We start from the raw sequence: 20,602 nt of genomic DNA on the forward strand, positions 1-20,602 counted from the left end.
TTTCCAAGCAATTAAAGGATCAGCTCTTGCATGAACAGTGCTGATTCTGGAATTAGCAACTTTCCCACAGCAACAGTTCAGCCTTCCCAGAGGGCTATAACTGGATTTACTACACACACTTTTAATATTACACACTCATTCATTATATTATATATGTAGGACAGCAACATTTTGTTGATTATTGGTATCAAAAACTTCTTTTATGTGAGTGATTCAATAAAATACAACTGAGTGCCTCGGAGACCTCTCCCATAAAGGTACAGCTCATTCCAAGCAATCCATCCAGGAGAGGGCACTGATGCTGAAAGGAATTAAGTCAGTATTTTTTAAAGACAGCCATCACCCTGAGGTTTGTCCTCCCTCCCAGCAGTTCACAGGACTGGGGAGGGAGTAAAAGCCAGTTTGACATCTGCTGGCTGCACACTGGTGTGGAGGATGTGAATGCATGGGGCACAAACCACAGGACTGATAAGAGATCACTTCAAGGAAGCACAGGGAGTATTTTTAGCCATGTAAAAGCAAACCACTCTGACAAGTGTGGCAGCTATCTTTAGTACACCTCACTGTTGCTGCTGTCAGAGCCTGGTGCTGTTACGAGAAGCCCCTGATAGGAACACACCCAGCGTGGCTCCAGATTTGAGCTTGGGCAGGAATTGCCATTCCAGTGTTTGCTTTGGAAACTCACTTCCAGCACAGCTACGTGTGAACATCCCAGTGCTCAGTGGCTGCTGAGCCACGGGCTCACCCCACAAAGGGCAGCTCTGCTCCCATTTCCCTCTTCCTTCCCGTGTCCCTACTTCCACACTTCCACAGGTTGAGCTCACCCTCCCCTTGGGCCAGCTGCAACAGCACAGAATGGATTTTCTAATCCTTCCATGGAATCCCAGAATGGTTTGTGTTTCCAGTGCCACCCTCTGCCATGGGCAGGGACACCTTCCACTATCCCAGGTTGCTCCAAGCCCCAGTGTCCAGCATGGCCTTGGACGCTTGCAGGGATCCAGGGGCAGCCACAGCTTCTCTGGGCAACCTGTGCCAGGGCCTCCCCACCCTCCCAGGGAACAGTTTCTCCCTAAGAAATTTTTTAGTTTTTTCGTATTGAACTGTTTTTCTGCCCACGGAGCAGGTCAGCTGTCTCATTGCCATACCAAGGGTGTGACAGCTGGCACAAGGATGCAGCAGGAACACTGGAATAAAGCAGGAGGAAGGGAAGTAGGGGCACAGTGTGCTGCTGAGTAGCACAGAACATTTCACTCAGAACCTAGAGTTTGCACCAAATATTTTGAGGATTCTCTTTGAACCAACATTACTGATATGCACTAGTTTAAGACCTAAATATTCAAAACTGTCAAGTTATCCATACTAATGAAAAGGGAAAGAATACAAAAAACCACCCCAAAACTGCACCATAAGGAAGAAAGCTAGACATACCTACCATTTCTTGAAGGAAATAGTAACAACTCTAATACTATTGCTCATTTAGAGTAACTTCCAGCAGGATACATTATACAAGACATTATATATCAGAGAAGATAGTATATATATAAGATTCAGAGCTACTTACCACAATGTGTTGATAGGGATCTATGATAGACATTTTTGCCTTAGCTTTTATTCAAGACAACTGTCAAGTATCTATTTCAATCCCACAGAGGAGAGGCTTCCCCTTTTTTCAGAGCAGAGGTCAGTATGAAAGGTCCTTTAACTGTTAAATAAAGAAAAAGATATAATTAAAATTAATCTGTTCCTTTTAAACTGTATTTTACAGAGCAAATCAGTTGCTACTCTTTAGGAAGGTTCTCACAATTCATTTGTTTATCAAGAGCTTAATTTCACATAAGCCACGGAGATATAGATATTTACCCACCTGAGCTTGAGAAATTTCTCGTGCTTATTTCCTCTACCTCAGGGTAAGAGCAGGAATCAAATATCTTGAATTCTAGTCATCCCAGTGTTTCTAGCAGCTCTACAGATAAACAAAAGAAGAGAGGAATTATATTTATCCCTTAAATACCTTGTAGTTTTTATGCTCCCACGCATTACAATACTAACTAGGATTGTGAACTCTGCAGGAGCAGCAATACTGCCCTCTGTAAATCCGGGAAGGGAATTCCAGCTGGAGCTCTGTGTAGCCTCCTGGCCACCCCGGCTGTCTGGAGATGCTCCAGAGGCTCGGAGGGGCAAACTGCAAACCAGTTGGCAGAGTCTTAACAGGCTCTCCAGAGGCCACTGCTTTCTGAGCACTCTGTGAACATCAGGGACCACCATAGGCCTTCAGCTTCAGAACTGTTTTCAACCATCAAAGTACAGCATACTGAGAGAGGTTATTCCTTTCTGCACCTCTAGAAAATCCTGGGAACTGCTGGACCTCAGATCCAGCTGGGCCACAGTCAGACCTGAACCATCAGCAGAAATTTCAAAGTGAAAAGAGGTGAAGCACCACGTGAGGTTTGATGATTCCTAGTCCTCAATTCTGATTTGGCAGGCTAAGTCCTAAATAATGACGATTTATGTCACTTCTCAAACCTTTGCTCTTGAGCAATTACATTAAGGCATTACTATAAAAATTCAGTTTCATTATGAACACTAGAATGTTACAATATCCCTTCTTTACTCATTAAGGCTGGAAAAGCCTTCCAAGATCAGCAAGTCCAATCATGAATCCAGCACTGCCAGGTTCACCACTAAACCATGTCCCAAAGGACTACATCCACATGTTTTCTGAACACTTCCAGAAATTCCATCACTTCCCTGGTCATGTCCCTTCCCGACAGCCCTAATAACAGATTGAGGCTAGGAATCTCCCTGTGTTTATTTATTCATTTTTATCTGAGGAAGTATGAATAAGAAAAACTTCAGCATTGAAGAATCATGGTAAACGTGCCCAGCCATATCAGTTTTGGAGGAACTGCTGCCAACTTGGAAGGCAGTCCAGAAAAAGGAACAGCAGGAGCTACTGTAACGGAAATTTTTAAGTCACAAACTAGAAAATACACCTTTCCCCTAAGTGCACAGTCATCTAACACGCCCATTTTGAGAGGATACACAAAACCAAGCCGAGGATGCTGCTATGTCTGGGGAAATAAGGAAACAGGTTAGACCCAGGAGAAGCCTGGTTTGAGTTAATGTCCTGCATCCTAAAGGCACAGTTCCAGTTCCCCAGATGGGCTCTCAACTGGCTCAGACATGAGATCATGCTCTGTCTCCCTACAACCCCCCGCCTCATTTGTTTCCACATCTGCAGGAAGCGCGTTCCTGGTGCTGCAGACAACAATCTCTGACTACAGGGCTGGGATGAGTCCCCAAGCGCCATCTGCCCTCCATGCTGGATGAGGCAAGGATCATGCAGACAGACAAAAATGCAACCACGTCATCAGCAACTGCATCCCAACACCCGCGCAGAGCGCAGGCCACGGGCAGGGCTCTCAGCGGGGACAGCAGGGGCAGGGAGCAAGGAGACCTCCATGCTATACACAGCCTGGGTTCCCAGGATCCCACACGGCTCCAACCAGCAGCATGGCCCAGCCCAGCCCTGCCCAAGCCATGTTACTCCAAACGGGAGCTCCTGGCTTGCGGTGTTAAGCAGAGTCTCTCAGGATGTGATAAACACCGGCAGGTACCCGAGCACAGAGCCCTGGTGCCATTTCAGGGGCCCTGGGCTGGCAGAAGGACAGCCATCCATGCTCTGCCCAGAGCCACCAGGACATCTCAACAGGAAGCACACATTTAAGTGACTTGAATACTTATGTCCCTTACAGTGGATTTAATTCAAATCAGTTAATTACGCCACACCCTCTGGAAGCTCACACTACATTATCCATGGAGTCTGAGTCAAGCACACTAAGAGACTTCTAGATCTAAAAATCTCGGTGTGGCAGAGGAGCCAAATACAACACTACAGGAAATCCCTATTATGCTCATCAAGAACCATGAAGAAAGTCTTGAAGAATGTTTAGTGGAAACATCTGCAGCAAACAGAGCTGTGATCCCAAAATTATCTCGCTTAACACTTCCTCTGTACACTGTCCATCCCACAAAGCATAATGGAAAAGTCTTCACGGAATCATGGAATGCTCTGAGTGGGAAGGGACCCACAGGGATTATGGAGCCCAACCCCTGGCCCTGCACAGACACCCCAACAATCCCACCCTGTGCATCCCTGGCAGCGCTGTCCAACCACTCCTGCAGCTCTGGCAGCCTCAGGCTGTGCCCATTCCCTGGGGAGCCTGGGCAGTGCCCAGCACCCTCTAGGGGAAGAACTTTCCCTGATCTCCAGCCTGACCTGCCCTGGCACAGCCCCAGCTGTTCCCTGGGTCCTGTCACAGGAAGCAGAGATCGGAGCTGTCCCCTCAGGAGGAGCTGCAGGCCTTGCTGAGCTCTGCCCTCAGCCTCCTCGTCTTCAGGCTGATCGTAACTAATCCATGGCTTTACCACAAGCACATGCAAAGACCTGCACTTGAGCTGGAGCTGGTGAGCCCAGCACTTGGCAGATTCAGGGGAAGCAGTGCCTCTAAACACAACTTCAAGGACACACTGATATTACCAGCACGGATTGTTTTGTTTCCCTGATATCTGGCGGTATCACATCATCTGTGACTGTGCTGTTCCTGGGGCTGACAGCATTCCTTCCTAAAGGAAAAGCACCTCACAGGCAGCACCACCAACATTAATTAAGCTGGCGAGACTGTTTAACTGTGTATTATAGGTAATCAGAAAATAGACTAAGTTAACTGGAGAAGAGAGGGTTGTTGCGGAGAACTCCCAGCAGCCTTCCAGGATGTGAAGGGGCCTAAAAGGAAGCCAGAGGGGCTCTGCATCAGGAACTGGAGTGACAGGACAAGGGGGAATGGCTTCAAACTGGCTGAGGCAAAATTTAGGTTTGATATACAGAAGAAATCCTCTCCTGTGAGGGTGGGGAGGCCCTGGCACAGGGTGCCCAGAGAAGCTGTGGCTGCCCCTGGATCCCTGCAAGCGTCCAAGGCCAGGCTGGACACTGGGGCTTGGAGCAGCCTGGGATAGTGGAAGGTGTCCCTGTCTGTGGCAGGGGGTGGCATTGGATGAGCTTTAAGGTCCCTTCCCACCCAAACCATTCCATGACCCTCTGATTCTCGTTGTTTTATGTGACAGTGTTCAAGTTTACAAATTACACAGCAGACAGGCCACAGTTTAGCCTGCCGTGTCACAGACAGCCAGCTTTTCCCTAGGGGCCTAAATCTCAGTTTCACCCAAAAGTGATCTCTATTTCTCTCAAGCCAAGAGTGTTTGATTGCTAGGCACAGTTTCAGACCCCATCACTACCAAGCTGTCAGTGGATAGATGATCACTCGTTGAGTCAAGAGCCTTCTGTGAGCTCAGCTCATTCTTACATGAGGTGATAGACTGAAGCAGAGAAAGGATTATTATCTTGGAAGACCAACAATAACAGAGCAACTCCACAAAAAGAAGTTACACACACACATGGACAGAGATTATTACTGCAACATTTTCATTCCCAGTAAATTCCTACCAATAATTCAGTTGTACAGGGTATGTCAAAAGATAAGAAGAATAATGAGATTTTTCCCATGCTTACTCCAGGGTTAGCCTCACAGAATGGAAAAGCTCTGAAAATGAGTAAAGCACAGCACAGTAAAAATATCATCACCCGAATACATCCTCACGAGTGTAAGAAAAATCATTACAGGGAGGTTGTTTATATCAAGCTGTCCAATTCTTCTTTAAAAAGCAAAGACACGAACAATTTGAAAAATAATAAGTGAATAAGTGTGACTCACCAGCACAGTCATTAACTTTCAATCTATTATGAGAAGAGTAAGAGGTACAGAATAAGCTAAATTATGACTCAGGCTTTTTTGTATGAATGTCACCGTCTATTTCTATCAAATCAGATTACAGCATTTTATTTGGTTAGATTGATCCTGTGATTGTATAACAGAAATAACAAATACTCTTGTTTCTACATGACTTTGCCTAGCATCCTGGAAAATCACTGTAATGTTATTTCTTAATTTAGGGCTTCCCACACAAAGAGGAAGGATTACCTCTGACTCCATGAAGAGCACCCATCACTCCACTTCCACTACCCATGGAAAAGCAGTGCTCTGCTGATGTGCCAAGTGGATCCAGGGACCAAGGCCAACGGGATGAGGATCAACAAGGCCAAGTGCTGGGTCCTGCCCTTGGGTCACCCCACCCCCTGCAGCTCCAGGCTGAGGGGAAGGGCAGTGGGAAAGCTGGAAGAGGCCCTGGACGTGCTGGGGACAGAACCTGGACATGAGCCCAGGCGGGCAAGAGGCCAATGGCCCCTGGGCTGTCCCAAACATGGTGTGGCACAGCCCCAGGGCAGTGACTGTTCCCTGTGCTGGCACTGCTGAGGGACCTCCAGTGCTGTGTCCAGTTCTGGGTCTCTTATGGCCAGAGAAACCTTGAGGGGCTGGAGAGTGTCCAGGGAAGGGAACAGAGCTGGGGAAGGGGTTGGATCACTAGGAGCAGCTGAGGGAGATGGGAAAGGAGCTGAGCCTGGAGCAAAGGAGGCTCAGGGGGACCCTGTGGCTCTGCACAACTCCTGACAGGAGGGGACAGCCAGGGGGTTCAGGCTGTCCTCCCAGGGAACAGGGACAGGAGGAGAGGGAACAGCCTCAGGCTGGGCCACAGGAGGCTCAGGACATCAGGAGGAATTTCTTCATGGAAAGGGTGGTCAGACATTGGAATGGGCTGCCCATAGTGAAGTCCTCATCCCTGGAGGTGTCCAAGGAAGTGCTCTGGGCAGGGTGACAAGGTGGGGATTGGTCACAGGCATTTTCCAACCCCAATGATTCTGTAGTTCCATGACTGCCCTCCCCATGCCTTGCTAAGGAAGCATGAGTGGAAGGAAGGATTCTGAGCAGACAGGCAAAACGTTCAACCTTTGTGCCACATTTTTGGAGGACACTGTGGGGTGAAGCTAAACAAGGAAGTTGACATAGCATAGCTAGACAGGAGATTTTAAGATCTGGAAACCACATTTGACTTCCTGCTATAGGGGAGGTAATAGATGATAGATAAGGAATCTTTTTTAAAAGATGACCAATCAGCCAGTAAGCAATTACTGAAAGTACAGGTGACACAGCAACAATGGAAAGAGTGCTATAAATACTCTAGCAGGGCTGAAACTCTGGAAAAGTCCCAACAATCACCACCAACGTAAAGCAACATCTTTTCTAGTGCTGAAGGCTACTTTAGAGGCCAAAAGTGAGGAAGACAGAAGCGGCAAATCATCAGGCCACTGATATACTTCATGTTACAGGAGGCAAGGCTTAGTGAGTCAGGGGCATCAGTTTATCATGGTCGTTTAATAAAGTAAGTCAGCTGGATTCAATCCAAGACAAAAAAACATCCTCCCTATCTTCTTACATTCTGCAAGGAATGCCCTCCCCAACAGGAATATCCAAGAGGCTGGAAGCATCTCTGCCTGAATACTCACACCTGTGTCACATTGGCCAGGGAAGTTCCCTGGACAGAAAACCCAGCCAAGTACTGTAGTTTCCCCATGGACACCATCTGCAGGTCTGAGGAAGAGGCAACTGATTCAGGGCACAATGGTTTATGTTACAATTATCTTGCTTATGCGAAGGAGACTTAACAAGAACCACTTGCTGCAACAGCCTGTGAGGTTATGAGAAAAACTCATGTCGCCATATGTGAATTCACTGTATCGCAAACTCACAGAAGGATTACAAAGTGGAACTACGCAAGTTCAAAGTAAGGAGCTCCTTAATTCCAGGAATGAAAGAGATCCTCAAGTCAATACCTTTAAATAACTGTTCTCCAACATCATATTTTATTGCAACCGAAATTGCACTGGAAATAAAAAACAGCCTTGAGCTCAGCTGAGAAATGCCAAGAATATTCTTTAAAAATGGCAACAATCACCATCCTTTTCTACTGAAATCAAAGCCACAAGACAGAGTGTTTAATTGGCAGAGTCTCAAAATTGGTCAAAAAAACCTCAGGCAGCTGAACAGTAATCCCCACCGCGTGGGTCAGGCTTATGTGGGAACCAGCTCGCTTGTTTTCTAGCAAGAAGGCCAAAAAACAAAGAAGAACATGAAAAAGCTGATGGAAGTTCCATGAAAAAGACTTATTATCCTACAGACCTAAAACAGTTAGAACACACCACTCAAGTCCACCTCTCATTTATGCCATTTCCAGATCACAGTGCAATTAGGAAATGCAGATGGAAAAATGCCCATTTCTGTACATCAGGAATTCAGAATCGAGCTATTCCACAAATAAACTTTTCATCGTAAAATGTTGGAATGATGGAGGTTGGAAGGGATCTTAAAGCTCATCCAGTGCCACCCTTTGCCATGGGCAGGGACACCTTCTACTATCACAGGGTGCTCTAAGCCCCATCCAACCTGGCCTTGGACACTTCCAAGGATGTTTAACAGTTATTTCTTTAAGGGTATTTTCACTTTTGGAAGCCCAGCTTAGGGCTCACACTTGAATTTCAAGATAGTGGGTGCCCCAAGTACCTAGAGCCAGGCCATCTGAAATGGAAAAACTCACTGCCAGTGGCAGTTTCCAAAGTCTTGCCAGCAATGCAAACACTTATGCAAGAACTCCTAAAATCAAATTATAGACATCTCAACTGCAACACCTGACTGGGCAAAGCTGTTTGTTGACTATATTCCTTCAAAGCTCACCTGAAGGGGGGGAAAGGAAGGAAAAAACCTCCACTGCATTTCATTTTTACCTGGAGCATTGGCAGAACTTTCCATTTGTTCTACTGCCTTGTGGTCAAGAGCTGCTGCCTGCCATAACCGCAGGATCCCCCTTCCAAAAGCTTCAGAAAGAACTGGTGCTCTGTGGTTTAGAGCTCTAGAATCAGCCTCCAAAAAGCTCCTTCCAAATCCATCCCTGTCCCCTGGGGACAGCATTGAACTCAGCCAACTTCTAAGTATTTCTGGGCCAACACCTTTTAAAGATTCTATTAAAATCTTAGAGTTGGTTCTTACATATCTTTAATCTATCAACACCTTAATTCCCCACATTTGTATCCCTGCTGTAAAATAGGAGTGGTTCAAAAGCAACAACTTAAGGGAAAACATTAGAATAAGCTTTTATTTAAGTATTTATGGGGTTTTTGGGGAAGAAACCAACATGCAAAGGTGCCTGATGAACTCAGTCTTTAACTGCAGCTGACAATCCTTCTGCATACAGTTGTGTAGTGGTTTCACACAAAAAACCAACCAAACAACTAAAAATTGAAAGAGCTGATAAAATTAATAGCTGGCTTCTGGTCAGGAAACACATGTAAAACAAATTAACCTGACCATGAGGCCAATTATTTCCTTTCAATACCTATTCAATTATTTTTCAATTCAGTTGGTATAACTTTTATGAGATTTCTGGGAATTTTGATGCAGCTTGCACACCCAGGCAAAATATTTCCACGTTTGTAAAATTACCCAAGCACTGTTGTGTTGTTTTGGTGGGGGATTTATTTTGCATTTGTTTCTATAGTTAGTTAGTCAATTTGGTTATTTGGGATTTGTTTGGTTTTGTTTACGATTTTTTCTGGAAAGCTATTTAACTTGCTTCATTGTTAAAGTTCCTTTTGCTTCTCCAGAAAAAAAATGTCTTTATCTGCAGATTCTTATTTCCTGATTTCACTATCTTAGGTTTTCAATGGCCTGTTTTCTGAATTTCATACTTAACTGGCTGCCGTAGGCAAACTGAAGAAAAAAGTGTCAGCTGGGGTTTTCCCTGAGACAAAAAAAAGGTGAAGCTGTTGTATTTTCAAACAGAAAGCAAGCCCAACACAAGCCCAGAATAATAAATTCAACTAACTAGCCCATGGAAACTATTTTGCTATGCTCAAGACTGAACCCTTGAAAATTCTTAGGCAACAGAGTAACCCAAAGCTTTAATTTTTAAAACAAGTCAGACTGCCACATTTCAGCCATGAAAGCAAAGACTTGCGGTGGGCAGATTGCCGAAGGGGCGCTGGGTGTGGCCCTTTGTGACACCGGTGGTAGTGCCTGGTCCCTTTGTGATGCAGGACATGGTGGTGCCTAGAGACCCTTGTGACATCAGAGACCCTGCCCCAGCAGAGGGCATAGAAGGGCTGCAGGGCCCTGGTGTGCGCAGTCCGTGAGAGCCACTGCTGCAGGAGGAAGCAGCTCGCGGGATCCCCGAGTGCTACAGGAGCTCGCAGATTCAGGAGGACAAGGCCAAGCCCTACTCTTCCTGGCCACCCAGCCCCGTGGCCAGCTGGCCGCAAGACCAGGCCCTCAATGGGCACTTGGTGGGGTCGGTGGGTGGCTCAGTGTGGCCACAGCCAGAGAGTGAGGAGGAGGCCTTTGTCGTCATGGATGACGAGAGGAACCCTGCCACGGATCCTGAGCCTTCCCAGTGGAGTGATGTTCAGAGCCGAGTGGTTCGCCTGGTGGATGAGGTGACGGGCCGTGAGTTGTACCAATGCGTACGGGTGGTGTCAGTGAGGGAAGTGTCCCCATGCGGAGAGGTGTCACAGCACCAGTGGCAGGTGGCTGTGACACTGCAGTGGGAAGATGGGGCAGAGCAAGAGCTCTTCCAGAGGGAGCAAAGGGTCCAGGAGCTGCCGCAAGGGGAAAACGAGGCCAGTGACCCTAAGAAGTCCCTGCGGGGGGAAGAAAATGTGAGCAGCCAGCGGCTGTCCCAGGGCAGAGAAGGCCCCGGTGACAAGAACTGGGACAGACCCTTGCCCCCAGAGAAGGACACGGAGCCCTGTGAGCCTCTGGCTCCTGAGGGGGAAAAGGCACCAGAGCCTCCTGCCCTCAGTGAGGAGGTGCCAGGAGCAGGGGCACAGAGCCAGGTCCCTGCCCCACACAGCCCCTGCTGCCCGCCCAGCCCCTCGCCCACCCCGCTGGAAGCCCAGAGCCCCCGGGAGGAGCAGGAGGGGGATGAGGGGGGATTGTTCCTGGCAGAGAAAGGCAGCGAGGAGGGGACCTCAGCTGGGCATGGGGAAGACCGGGAATACCTAACCCAGCTCCAGCTTTCCCAAGAGCGCCGGAGTGGGGCAGACTCACAGCTCTCCCAAGGAGAGGTCAGCAACTCCAAAGAGCTCTCGGACTGGGATGAATACATAGAGCCAGAGCTGTCCCATGGAGAAGTCGGAGACTACAGAGAACCATCGGATTGGGAAGTTTCCATCGACCAAGGAGTTTCCAAAGAGGAAGACTCTGTTGGCCAAGACTCAGCCAAACACAACGGGAACAGACCCTCCGTGCAGTCAAGCTGGGAGGACGACAGTGACATCACGCGGGACACCTGGGAACAGGAGAGCCTCCTCAGCTTCGTGGGAAAGGCCTTGCTGCGCGAGGACGACGAATGGGACGAACTCAGCGTGCTGGAGTTGCGCGAAGAAGGCAGGGCCCCCAGCCTGGCAGCTCTTGCGGCAGAGGGGCTCGCAGTGCCCATCCCGCGGGAGGCCTGGGTGGAGGGCCAGGCAGCAGAGCCGCTCTGCGCCTCGCCTGCCCCGCTGCAAGGCCCCGTGGCACACGTGGCTTCTCCCGCCTTGGCCCAGCAGGGGCCCGAGGCAGGGCGGCAGAGCCCAGGGCCTGCCCCGCACAGCCCCCCCAGCCCCTCAGCTCCCCGGCCCGCAGCTCAGGCCCCCAGGCAGCAGCCGGCTCCCCCCAGGAAAAGGCCCAGCCGCCTCAGGCGGGTGCTGCGGGCACTACGGGGACTGTTCCGCTGCCCCTGCCTGGCCCCGCGGCCGCAGGAGTAGCGCCCTCACCTTTGCCAGCCCGGGCCTGCCGATGGTGGCTGGGCCAGGGCCTGTGTGGGATGTGTGCCCCAGGGAGCCATAGGCAGCCCTGGCCTGGCCATGGCTCCCAGCCCGAGCCAGCCCCGGCTGCTTTGGAGCGGCTCAGGGCATCTCCCTGGGCGCACTCCAAGGCACCACAGTGGCAGCCCCAAACAGCTCCCATGGGGACAGCTCCTGAACATCTCAGAGACAGGGAATGCACCACCTCCCTGGGCAACTTCTGCCAAAGCCTGAACCCTCTGGCTATGAAAAGTCACTTCTAATACTGGATGTTAACCTCCATTGATGGAATCAAAGGCTCTTTCCTCTCATCCTGAAAGGATTCCATGCTGGTCCTTTGGGATTATATCACTGAGGAACGGGCACAGTCAGCAGGTGTTGCTCCACAGACATGACTCACATCATTCTTCCAAAGAAAATGGAAAGTGAGTTTAAGAAACGGCAGTAGTTAAAAAACCCAAAGCCCCCATCATAAGAAAACCTCAAAAACCCTCACCCCTAAGAATAATAATAATAATAAGAAGAAGAAGCATAGGAAGAAGAAGATAATGATGAAGAAATAGTAGTAAATAAGAGGAAGAGGAAAAAGGAAAAGAATAATAAAATAATATGCTGAATAAGAAGAATAGGAAGAAGAATAGGCATAAGATGAAGAAGAAGAAATAGTAGTAAATAATAGGAATATGAAAAAGAGTAAGAATAACAATAAGCACAGCAAGAGAATAAGAATAATTAGGACAAGGATAAGAATATCATGAAGAAGAAGCAATAGGAGAAGTAGTAAGTAAGAATAATAATAAGAAGAATAAGAGTATGATGAAGATGAAGAAGAAAGAATAGCTGTTCTAATTAAAAAAAAGTAGAAGACTAAGATGAAGAAGAAGACATACTAAAAAGTAATAATAATAAGAATAGTATCAAATTAAAATACATTTCCACACATCCTCAAGAACCCCAGAATGTAGGGAAGAACCTTAAAAACCATCCAGCTCATACCAATTCCCTTCTCCCCTCTCTTTCCCTGAGACCTCTTTCCCTTTCTTTCCATCTGTCTCCCTCCCCTTTCTTGTTCAATAAACCCCACGTTCAATGAAATCTGTTTGTTGTCCTCACATGGTCTCATTTGCACCACTCCTGGGGCAGAAGCGTCTCTCCCTCATGGTACCCTAAGCCCTGGGCAGGGTCCCTTCCAGCCACAAGTATCCCGGGATTCTGTCAGGGACTCCCTTCCCCTTTCCTCCTTCCCTCTGCCTCCAGCTGAAGAATGTGCAGCAAAGCAACCTTTGCTGCCTGCTCTGGGAGCCCAGCCAGCTGCTGGAGCTTGTCCCCTGGCCCTGCACAGCTCTCTTGGGAGGCACAGCAGCACCAGCACCCTGGGAGTCTCAGCAATGCCCTCTGGGATCCGTGGCACACGTGGCAATGGGCTGGAATTCCAGGTTCCAGCAAGGAAGAGATGTTCTTGCCCTTCAAGGTCAAGCTCTGAAGGGGCCAAAAGCCCAAGTGGAGCAAGGTCTTACAAGGACATGTCTCTGCCAGCCTCCATTACTTCATCCAGGGCTGTTTTAGCTCGGGTTGGGAAAAAAGTCAGGGAAGGGTCTTTGTCTGGGAGCTGCCCTGGCTAAAGAGAGACACTGTGAGAGAAACACAGCAGGCAAAGGAACGCAGGAGAGCAAGCAGGACAAAAATGGTAATCAGCTGAGAAGGTGGCACTCTGAATACCAAACTGCAACGTATGGAAAATACATTTCAGAAATAAAGAATTCTGAAATGTTATTTACTATGCCCTCTCTGGGCAACCTGTGCCAGAACCTCACCACTGAGTCCAGTGTGTGGTGAAAATTTTTAATGTAGCTAGAGATGTAGAGGAAAAACCTGCATTTTCTATTTTTGCAGATTAAATACTCAATATATACATTACCTCAATTTGCAAAGAAAGGGATATTGCTAAGCACATTTTCCTTTGATTCTAGTCCAAGACTGATAGGAAAGAGTAAGTTATTAACAAGAATTATAATGCATATAATATATATATAATATATATATAATTGGTTAAAATATAATTGGTTATATATATTTGCCTAAGAAATTCAATATCCCAAAATGTCATTCTTGTCTCTGGAAATGAGCATGACTCTTTGGGTAACACCTGCTGCTCTTCTAAGGTCATGTCCTACATGTTGTGGCTACAAAACCACCCGAGGGCATTTAGACACATAGCTTGATCAGAGAATGGATTGTGACGGAAAAAATAAATCTAAAAATCACTGCAGAAATCACTTGGTGTCAAAGTGCTAACTACTTCTGGGTGCACCATACGAAAGACATCTTCCGTGCCTTGAAGTGCATTATAGCAAAAAAGCCATTTTAAGTCAGTTCTGCTCTTTTTTGTGGCTGACATATAATCCTGTTAAATATTTGAGCTTTGAAGGTCTTTGTGCTATCTTCTATTATATATTTATATTAGTCCCTGCTACTAGTTTTTATTATTTTTTATTTTATGTTTGTTTGCCATTTCCATTCTGAATTGTTCTCTAGCTGGTCATGTTAATACTGCTTCTAGAACAAAATTTTCAGTATAGTTTTGAGGAGATTTTGCTTCAGTAGAAACAAATGACAAGTGCTGGCTTATACTTGAATTTGTTAGGCAAAAGCTCCATTCAAACAGGAACGGAGTATCACAGAAAACCAGTAAGTGCAGGCTGCATTTTAAAACACCAGCACAACTTCAAGGCAATGATGGACACTGAGAAAAAGAAGTGGAAGTTCTGTGACTGTATTCCAAATAAATGCTACATTAGAACTGATTTACTTCTAATAAATTTGACACTTGAAGAAAAGGTTAGAGTGGGATGGTAGAAGGAATGTGTTAAAATTATATGTGCGATGATGACTGGTATTTTTCAGGAGAAAAGAAAGACAGGATTAACAGATAAAAAAAAACTTATTTGTAAATAGGCTGTATAGCTATTTATATTTTCACTTCATTCACTGTCTGCTGTGGTCACTTGTAAGGGGCATATTACACTGATAATACTTCAAGAATATTCTTGTTGCTACAAATAACTATCTGCAACACTATATTGCAGTGTATTTTGTCATCTCCCACTTGTCATGTCTGCACAACATGACTCAGCTTTCCTCTTTGGTTTTGGGCTCCTCACTCAAAACACGAGCTCTGGTCACCATCCGCAGCCAAGGGGACAAGTGTGCAGCACTTCCTTTGGGCTCTACAGTCATAGCCCTGCAAGTGTGACAAAAGTGGAGTGACTCAAGGAAATCTGTCTGGACTTTCTAGTAAAAGTAGTCATGAACCAACTTCTGACATTGACTTTCTTCAGCCTCTAAATGCTGTGAGTAAAATTCATATGGAAATATTTTATGGCTATTGACAAGCTGGAGTCTGAGTAAGTAACATAAATATATGTTTCACCCACAAAGACACAGACACCAAGGCAAATATAGACATGCCCAACGCATATATTATATTTTTGAGGGGAGAGATTAAGTACTTCCGTAACAGTGGTCTTTGTCTTGTATCCAAGCCTTGGCTGTTGAGCAAAGCCAGACCTGGAGCAAAGCCCAGCTGGCCCCACACAGCCAAACCTCTGGCCAAGCAGACCTTCAGCCCTGAATGTGAGCTGTTACACAGAATCCCAGACTGCTTTGTGTTACAATGGGCCTTAAACACCACCTAGTGAGGGATGCCACTCATGAACCCAGGTCGCTCCAGGCCCTGTCCACAGTGTCTTTGGACACTTCCAGGGATGGGGCAGCTATAACCTCTCCTGAGCAAGAAGCTCCTGAACTGCCAGCTTGTGTTTGAAGCCAATCTCATATTGGCAAAGCATTTGCTAAAGGGTTTGATTGTCTCCACAAGACTCAGCTGGGCTCTCCTCCACCCTCCTGTCCTGCTGGAGAGGGCAAGCAGTGGCACCTTCCTGCTGAGAGAGCACACTGGGAGCAGCACCTCACTGCCACTGCCTGAGCTTCCTCTTTCTGTGCCGTGGCTCTCACAACTTCCCCAAGCTCTCTGTTCCCTGGGCAGCTCTGCCAGCCCTGCCCAGCCAATCTGACCCTGCTCTTTTCTGAAGGCCTCAATTTTCTGCCCCACCATTTCCAAAGAATTCAGAGTGACAACAGCCAAAATGCCGAGTCATGGCACGAGCTCCACTGCCATCCCCACTGATTTAGGAAGAAAGCTTTGAATCAGGTGCTACTTCATTTATAAACAATTGTTATTCACACAGCCAAGCCCTGAGAGGAGGAGAGGAAAGACTGAAGCAACTACAAAGGGATGCCCAACATTCCCAAGTAAGGCTTTGCAGATAGGTTAAAACTGAAAATAATATAAATAAATTCTTGGAAAATTTTCTCTTCATCTTTTTAGCAAGAAAAAAAAAAATCATTGTCTCTTTACTGTAAAGTGATTCTACCAGTACCAGGAGGTTAACTGCACAGTCGTTACACAAAGTAGAAAAACCCCAGAGAGCTAACAAAACCCGCAGAACTAACACAAACACAGCAACTTAAACATGGCCTTCAGGAGTGTGGCTCAATAACTCTCAGTCAATAAGGAGCCACAAACGATGACTTCAGAAGCAAAAGGACAGCAATCAAAGGGAGGAAGAAACCCCAAATTTACATATCCCCTTGTTAAGAGAGCTTTGCAAAATCAGGGACACAATGGGGGACTTTCATACTTGTCTCTGAGGCACAGAGGATTGGTTCAGAAAACTTAAATGAACTATGACTACTCTCTTACCAAACTACCTAGGCTTCTAATTTAACTATTTCTTAAGACACTGAGGGCTTACTACTTCCTTGCCAACTCAAACTCTCTCTCAGATTGTTAAACACCTATGGATGTGTTGGCTGTTTGGTGAAAGAGAAATGACTGACACGTTACAGGGCAGAGTTTACACAGTGCAGGTGCTAGAGCACTTTTCAAGAAGACTTTTTGTTTAGAGAATGTCAATTTCTTAAAGCACGAAGTTGTCAGAAGAGAGCTATATCAGTTTAAATAGAACCTTTTTAGGGAGAGTTTAATCCCATTTATACTCAAAACAGCCAGTAAGTGGCCAGTGAAGGTCACTCTCAGGTGGGGGAGAACAACCTCCCCCTGCCCACACCATTCCTTTCAGATGGTGATTTTGAATCAGATTTGACTTAATGCCTCAGAAAAAGCCATTTATTTCACAGAATCATAGAAGGTTTGGGTTGGAAGGGACCTTAATGCCCATCCAGTGCCACCCCCTGTCATGGGGTGCCTTCCACTATCCCAGGCCGCTCCAAGCCCCAGTGTCCAGCCTGGCCTTGGACACTTGCAGGAATCCAGGGGCAGCCACAACTTCTCTGGGCACCCTGTGCCAGGGCCTCCCCACCCTCCCAGGGAGCAAGTCCTTCCTAACATCCAATCTAATTTTCTCTATATCAAAAACACCCTTATAAAAATTTAACATTCACTACATTCTCTAGGTCACAGGGGAATTGAAGAGCTCATTGAATAGCACATTGAATTAATGAATTTGGGATTCTTGGAAAAAGGAATTTAAGTATTAAAAAGCAAAATAACACTTGTTATTTTGCATGCCATAGTTGCATGTAATCACTCACTTACCAAGAAAGCCTGTGTCAACATGTACTATTCCAAGTGGAAAATGCCAGAGAAATGCAAGATGTTGGCAGGCTTTGCCATTAGCAAAGAGCTGGTTCTCATTACCATCAGCACAGGCTTCACAACAGCTCCTTATGGGAACTTTACAGTGCCTGGGAAAAGCAGTGACTCTGGGAGTATCATCCCTGAAACAAACACAAACCCATAAAAATACACTGGATTTAAGGAAAGCCAGGACCTGCTTCCCAGCATCCTCCTCTTAGATGTTGTACAAGCTCCTGCTCTCATTTGTCAGGTTTTTCACTTGTACTGCCCTTGAGTCACTGCTGCAGGGCTTTGATTACATGGGAAAAAGTATTTTTTCTTCATGAGACAACAGTACAAAACACCAGGTTTGCGAAAATTACAGAGTCCTGCCTTTACCAGGAGATAAAGGGGTGTTACACTCAGTGCTATGGTTAGAAACTAATTATCCATTTTGGTTCAATTAAGGAGGAAAAGGAACAGAAAAGCAGCACATGAATGGTTAGTTCTCTATTTTATAGAAATTGTCTAGGAAAAGAGATGGCCAGCACTGTGGATATTCACTTAAGCATCCATCCACATTTATGAAATTAAAGAACAGATGTGCCACAAAAGTCTTTTAAAATTCTCCATTATCGGCTAGTTATGAAAGACAGAACACAAGAGGATCAACCAGAAAGTTTCTAATTAGGTGTATTCCACAGGTCTACAACCACATTCTCACCAAAGTGTAGTTTTGTGATGTTCCTCCCAGCTCTGCCAGGTCAGGCAACAGCTGCTGACTTTGCAAAGAGCTCCAGTTTTGCATGTGGGCTCCAAAGGCATAGTTTTTTGGGCTGGAGCATGCAAAGTGATGGTGCATCCCACAGCCAGAGCTGCTCCCTGTTCAGTGGAAACACCCACAGGCGCTGTTTGTCATGCCCTGGGATGGGACAGAATGAAACCTCTGCCTGAGGGATTTATTTTTAGCATCTGTTTGACAATGCAGTAAGTTAAATGCATGAGAAACACAGTTTTAGGAATTAAACCCTATTTATAATCCCTACCCTTGAGACACAGGCATGGTAATGGGGGGGGGGGGGTGGACCACCACCAAATCAAAAGTAACTCCACACTTACCTATAAGGCCAGATGTCTCTATTCAATAGTCTGGCCAATGCCATGGAGCAGACAGATGAGACAACCTGCACATGTATATCCAAATCTTACTCCATCAGCTCCATCTATCCCAACATCCCACTTATCAGCCTTGTCCAGCATGCATGTTTAATAAAATGCAATCCCTTGGGGGCTGGGACTGCCATTTACTGCAAGAAATACATTTGTACAGATCTTATAATAAGATCTCTGTGTGTGCACAAATAGGGGCCTTTATAAACCCAGTAAATATAAAAGAATAATTTATTGTAAAAGTGCACATTCCTACACATCTTGGCAAAGGATATGATAATATTAGCAGGAAAAGAAATTAGAGTCTTACTGATTTATGCTGAAATCATTCTAAGGAAAATACCAGATGAATATCAAAGATGAGTCAGTTCAACAGCTCTACTATCAGGTAACCACAAAAAAAAACGCAGATGTGACTGATACATCTCAAATAGTTCAGACCTTGTATATGTGGAAATTTTTTACCCTGTATATTCTGTCTCCTTCTAAGTGTGCATATTTGGGGAAGCTGAAAAGCTGGAAAGACAAAGAATTTTGTTTGCAGGCTATTTTGAAAAATATGCTTTCAGCATCCTAAGATGAAGTAATGTTGTTATCAGGATACAAGAGCAGCTCTGTATCCTTCTCTCCAAGTTGCCAGTGCTAGCACTCATCTGGAAGGAGATGAAACACCACAATTACAGAGGCCTTGCCAGCAGAGCTGTGCAGCCTGGACAGCAGCCCAGTGCTCAGAGACACCACAAGCAGGATTCACCTCACTACAGCTCCAATACCAACACCAGGGACACTGATTTTATCATGGAAGCACCTGTTTTTCCTCCAGGGATCACTTAAAGAGTCTGGGACACTCCTACACTGACTCCTACTCCGGCTGTGTTTGTCAGTCCAGATCCCAAAAACATCCTTCTCTACACATGCTGAGAGTATTGGAATTCTCTGAAGTATGAGCTGAGAGTGAAAGTATCATCTCCACAACCCACTCTCTGGGAAAGGAAAATGTTCTGGGAGAAAAGCTGCAGTGTCTGTGTCTGCTGGCAGAGCTGCCAGCTGAGACAGGACCCACACAGGCTGAAGAAGCACCACCAATGACAGCCCATTATAACACAAGAGAAAATGAATAAAATCTGCACATCTATCAATATATGGCTGATATTTTCCTCTCACCAACACTGTGGGCTTATTTTTTACAGAAACTGTGTCATTCTATAAAACATCACAGAATCCCAGATTGGGTTGGGTTGGAAGGGACCTTAAATCCCCATCCAGTCCCATCCTCTGCCACGGGCAGGGACACCTTCCACTATCCCAGGTTGCTCCAAGCCCTGTCCAGCCTGGCCTTGGACACCGCCACAATGTGTTCACACTGCAGAAATGATATTTCTAAGAAAAGTCCATGAATTCTCACTTGCAGTATCACCACAATATTCCATTTAAAAAAATTAGACTGAAGTTTAAATGTTCACTAGTTCCTTTTACTTGCCCCCCAGTCTGTTTAAAAAATAGAAGAAAATAATATTGGGGGATTCCTGGTACTTTGTTTGGTCCTGCTTTGGGGACCACCTTCCCCTGTCCTAGAGCCCACCTCCCATCCAGGCCTCATGGGCTGAGTAACTCTGCTCCAGACGTTGACACACAGGCTACTGGAAATTGGTACAGTCAGGAAATTTGGGTCATCTCTCTGAGGTAAACAGTAAATGAAAACCCTCAGGAAAGTCTGAATACCAAGGTGGTGAGGGGCTGTTTTTTTTTTGGTTTTTTTTTTAAAGGAAGCATTCTTTTGAAAGTATTCTGTTACTACATCCCATTATTATAACCTAGGGCAGTGATGAGGTTATTTCCATTACCAAGACAGGTTCTGGGATTTGTTTTTCAGACGACTGAGAAAGGCACAGTTATATCACAGTGCCACAGCAAACACAGACAAGAGTTCATCACCTCACAGGTGCCCCTGCCCATGAAATCAAAGAGAAATCCTTCCATAAATTATGTGGAGCTTCTGTATAGAG

General features: G+C 46.1%; 1 protein-coding gene across 6 annotated transcripts in view; it reads right to left on the reverse strand.

Moving 5' to 3' along the window:
- PLA2G4A (phospholipase A2 group IVA) overlaps window positions 1-20,602 on the reverse strand; it is an 80,535-nt gene that overhangs the window by 57,185 nt on the left and 2,748 nt on the right. For 5 of the 6 annotated variants that reach the window (XR_014853868.1, XR_014853869.1, XM_085068670.1 and 2 more), the window contains exons 2-3: window positions 1,865-1,963; window positions 1,562-1,702 (exon numbers count right to left, since the gene is read on the reverse strand). Coding sequence is in view for 4 of the 6 variants with exons in the window: in XM_085068670.1 (XP_084924796.1) it covers window positions 1,562-1,594 (33 nt within the window). In the remaining 2 variants the exon portion in view is untranslated. Of the gene's footprint in view, window positions 1-1,561; window positions 1,703-1,864; window positions 1,964-17,405; window positions 17,551-20,602 lie in introns of those variants that run through there. The other variant, XM_085068671.1, reaches the window with a different exon arrangement.

Source organism: Lichenostomus cassidix, chromosome 8, assembly GCF_008360975.1.
Source record: "Lichenostomus cassidix isolate B80296 chromosome 8, HeHo_3.0, whole genome shotgun sequence".
NCBI classification, from domain to species: Eukaryota; Metazoa; Chordata; class Aves; order Passeriformes; family Meliphagidae; genus Lichenostomus; species Lichenostomus cassidix.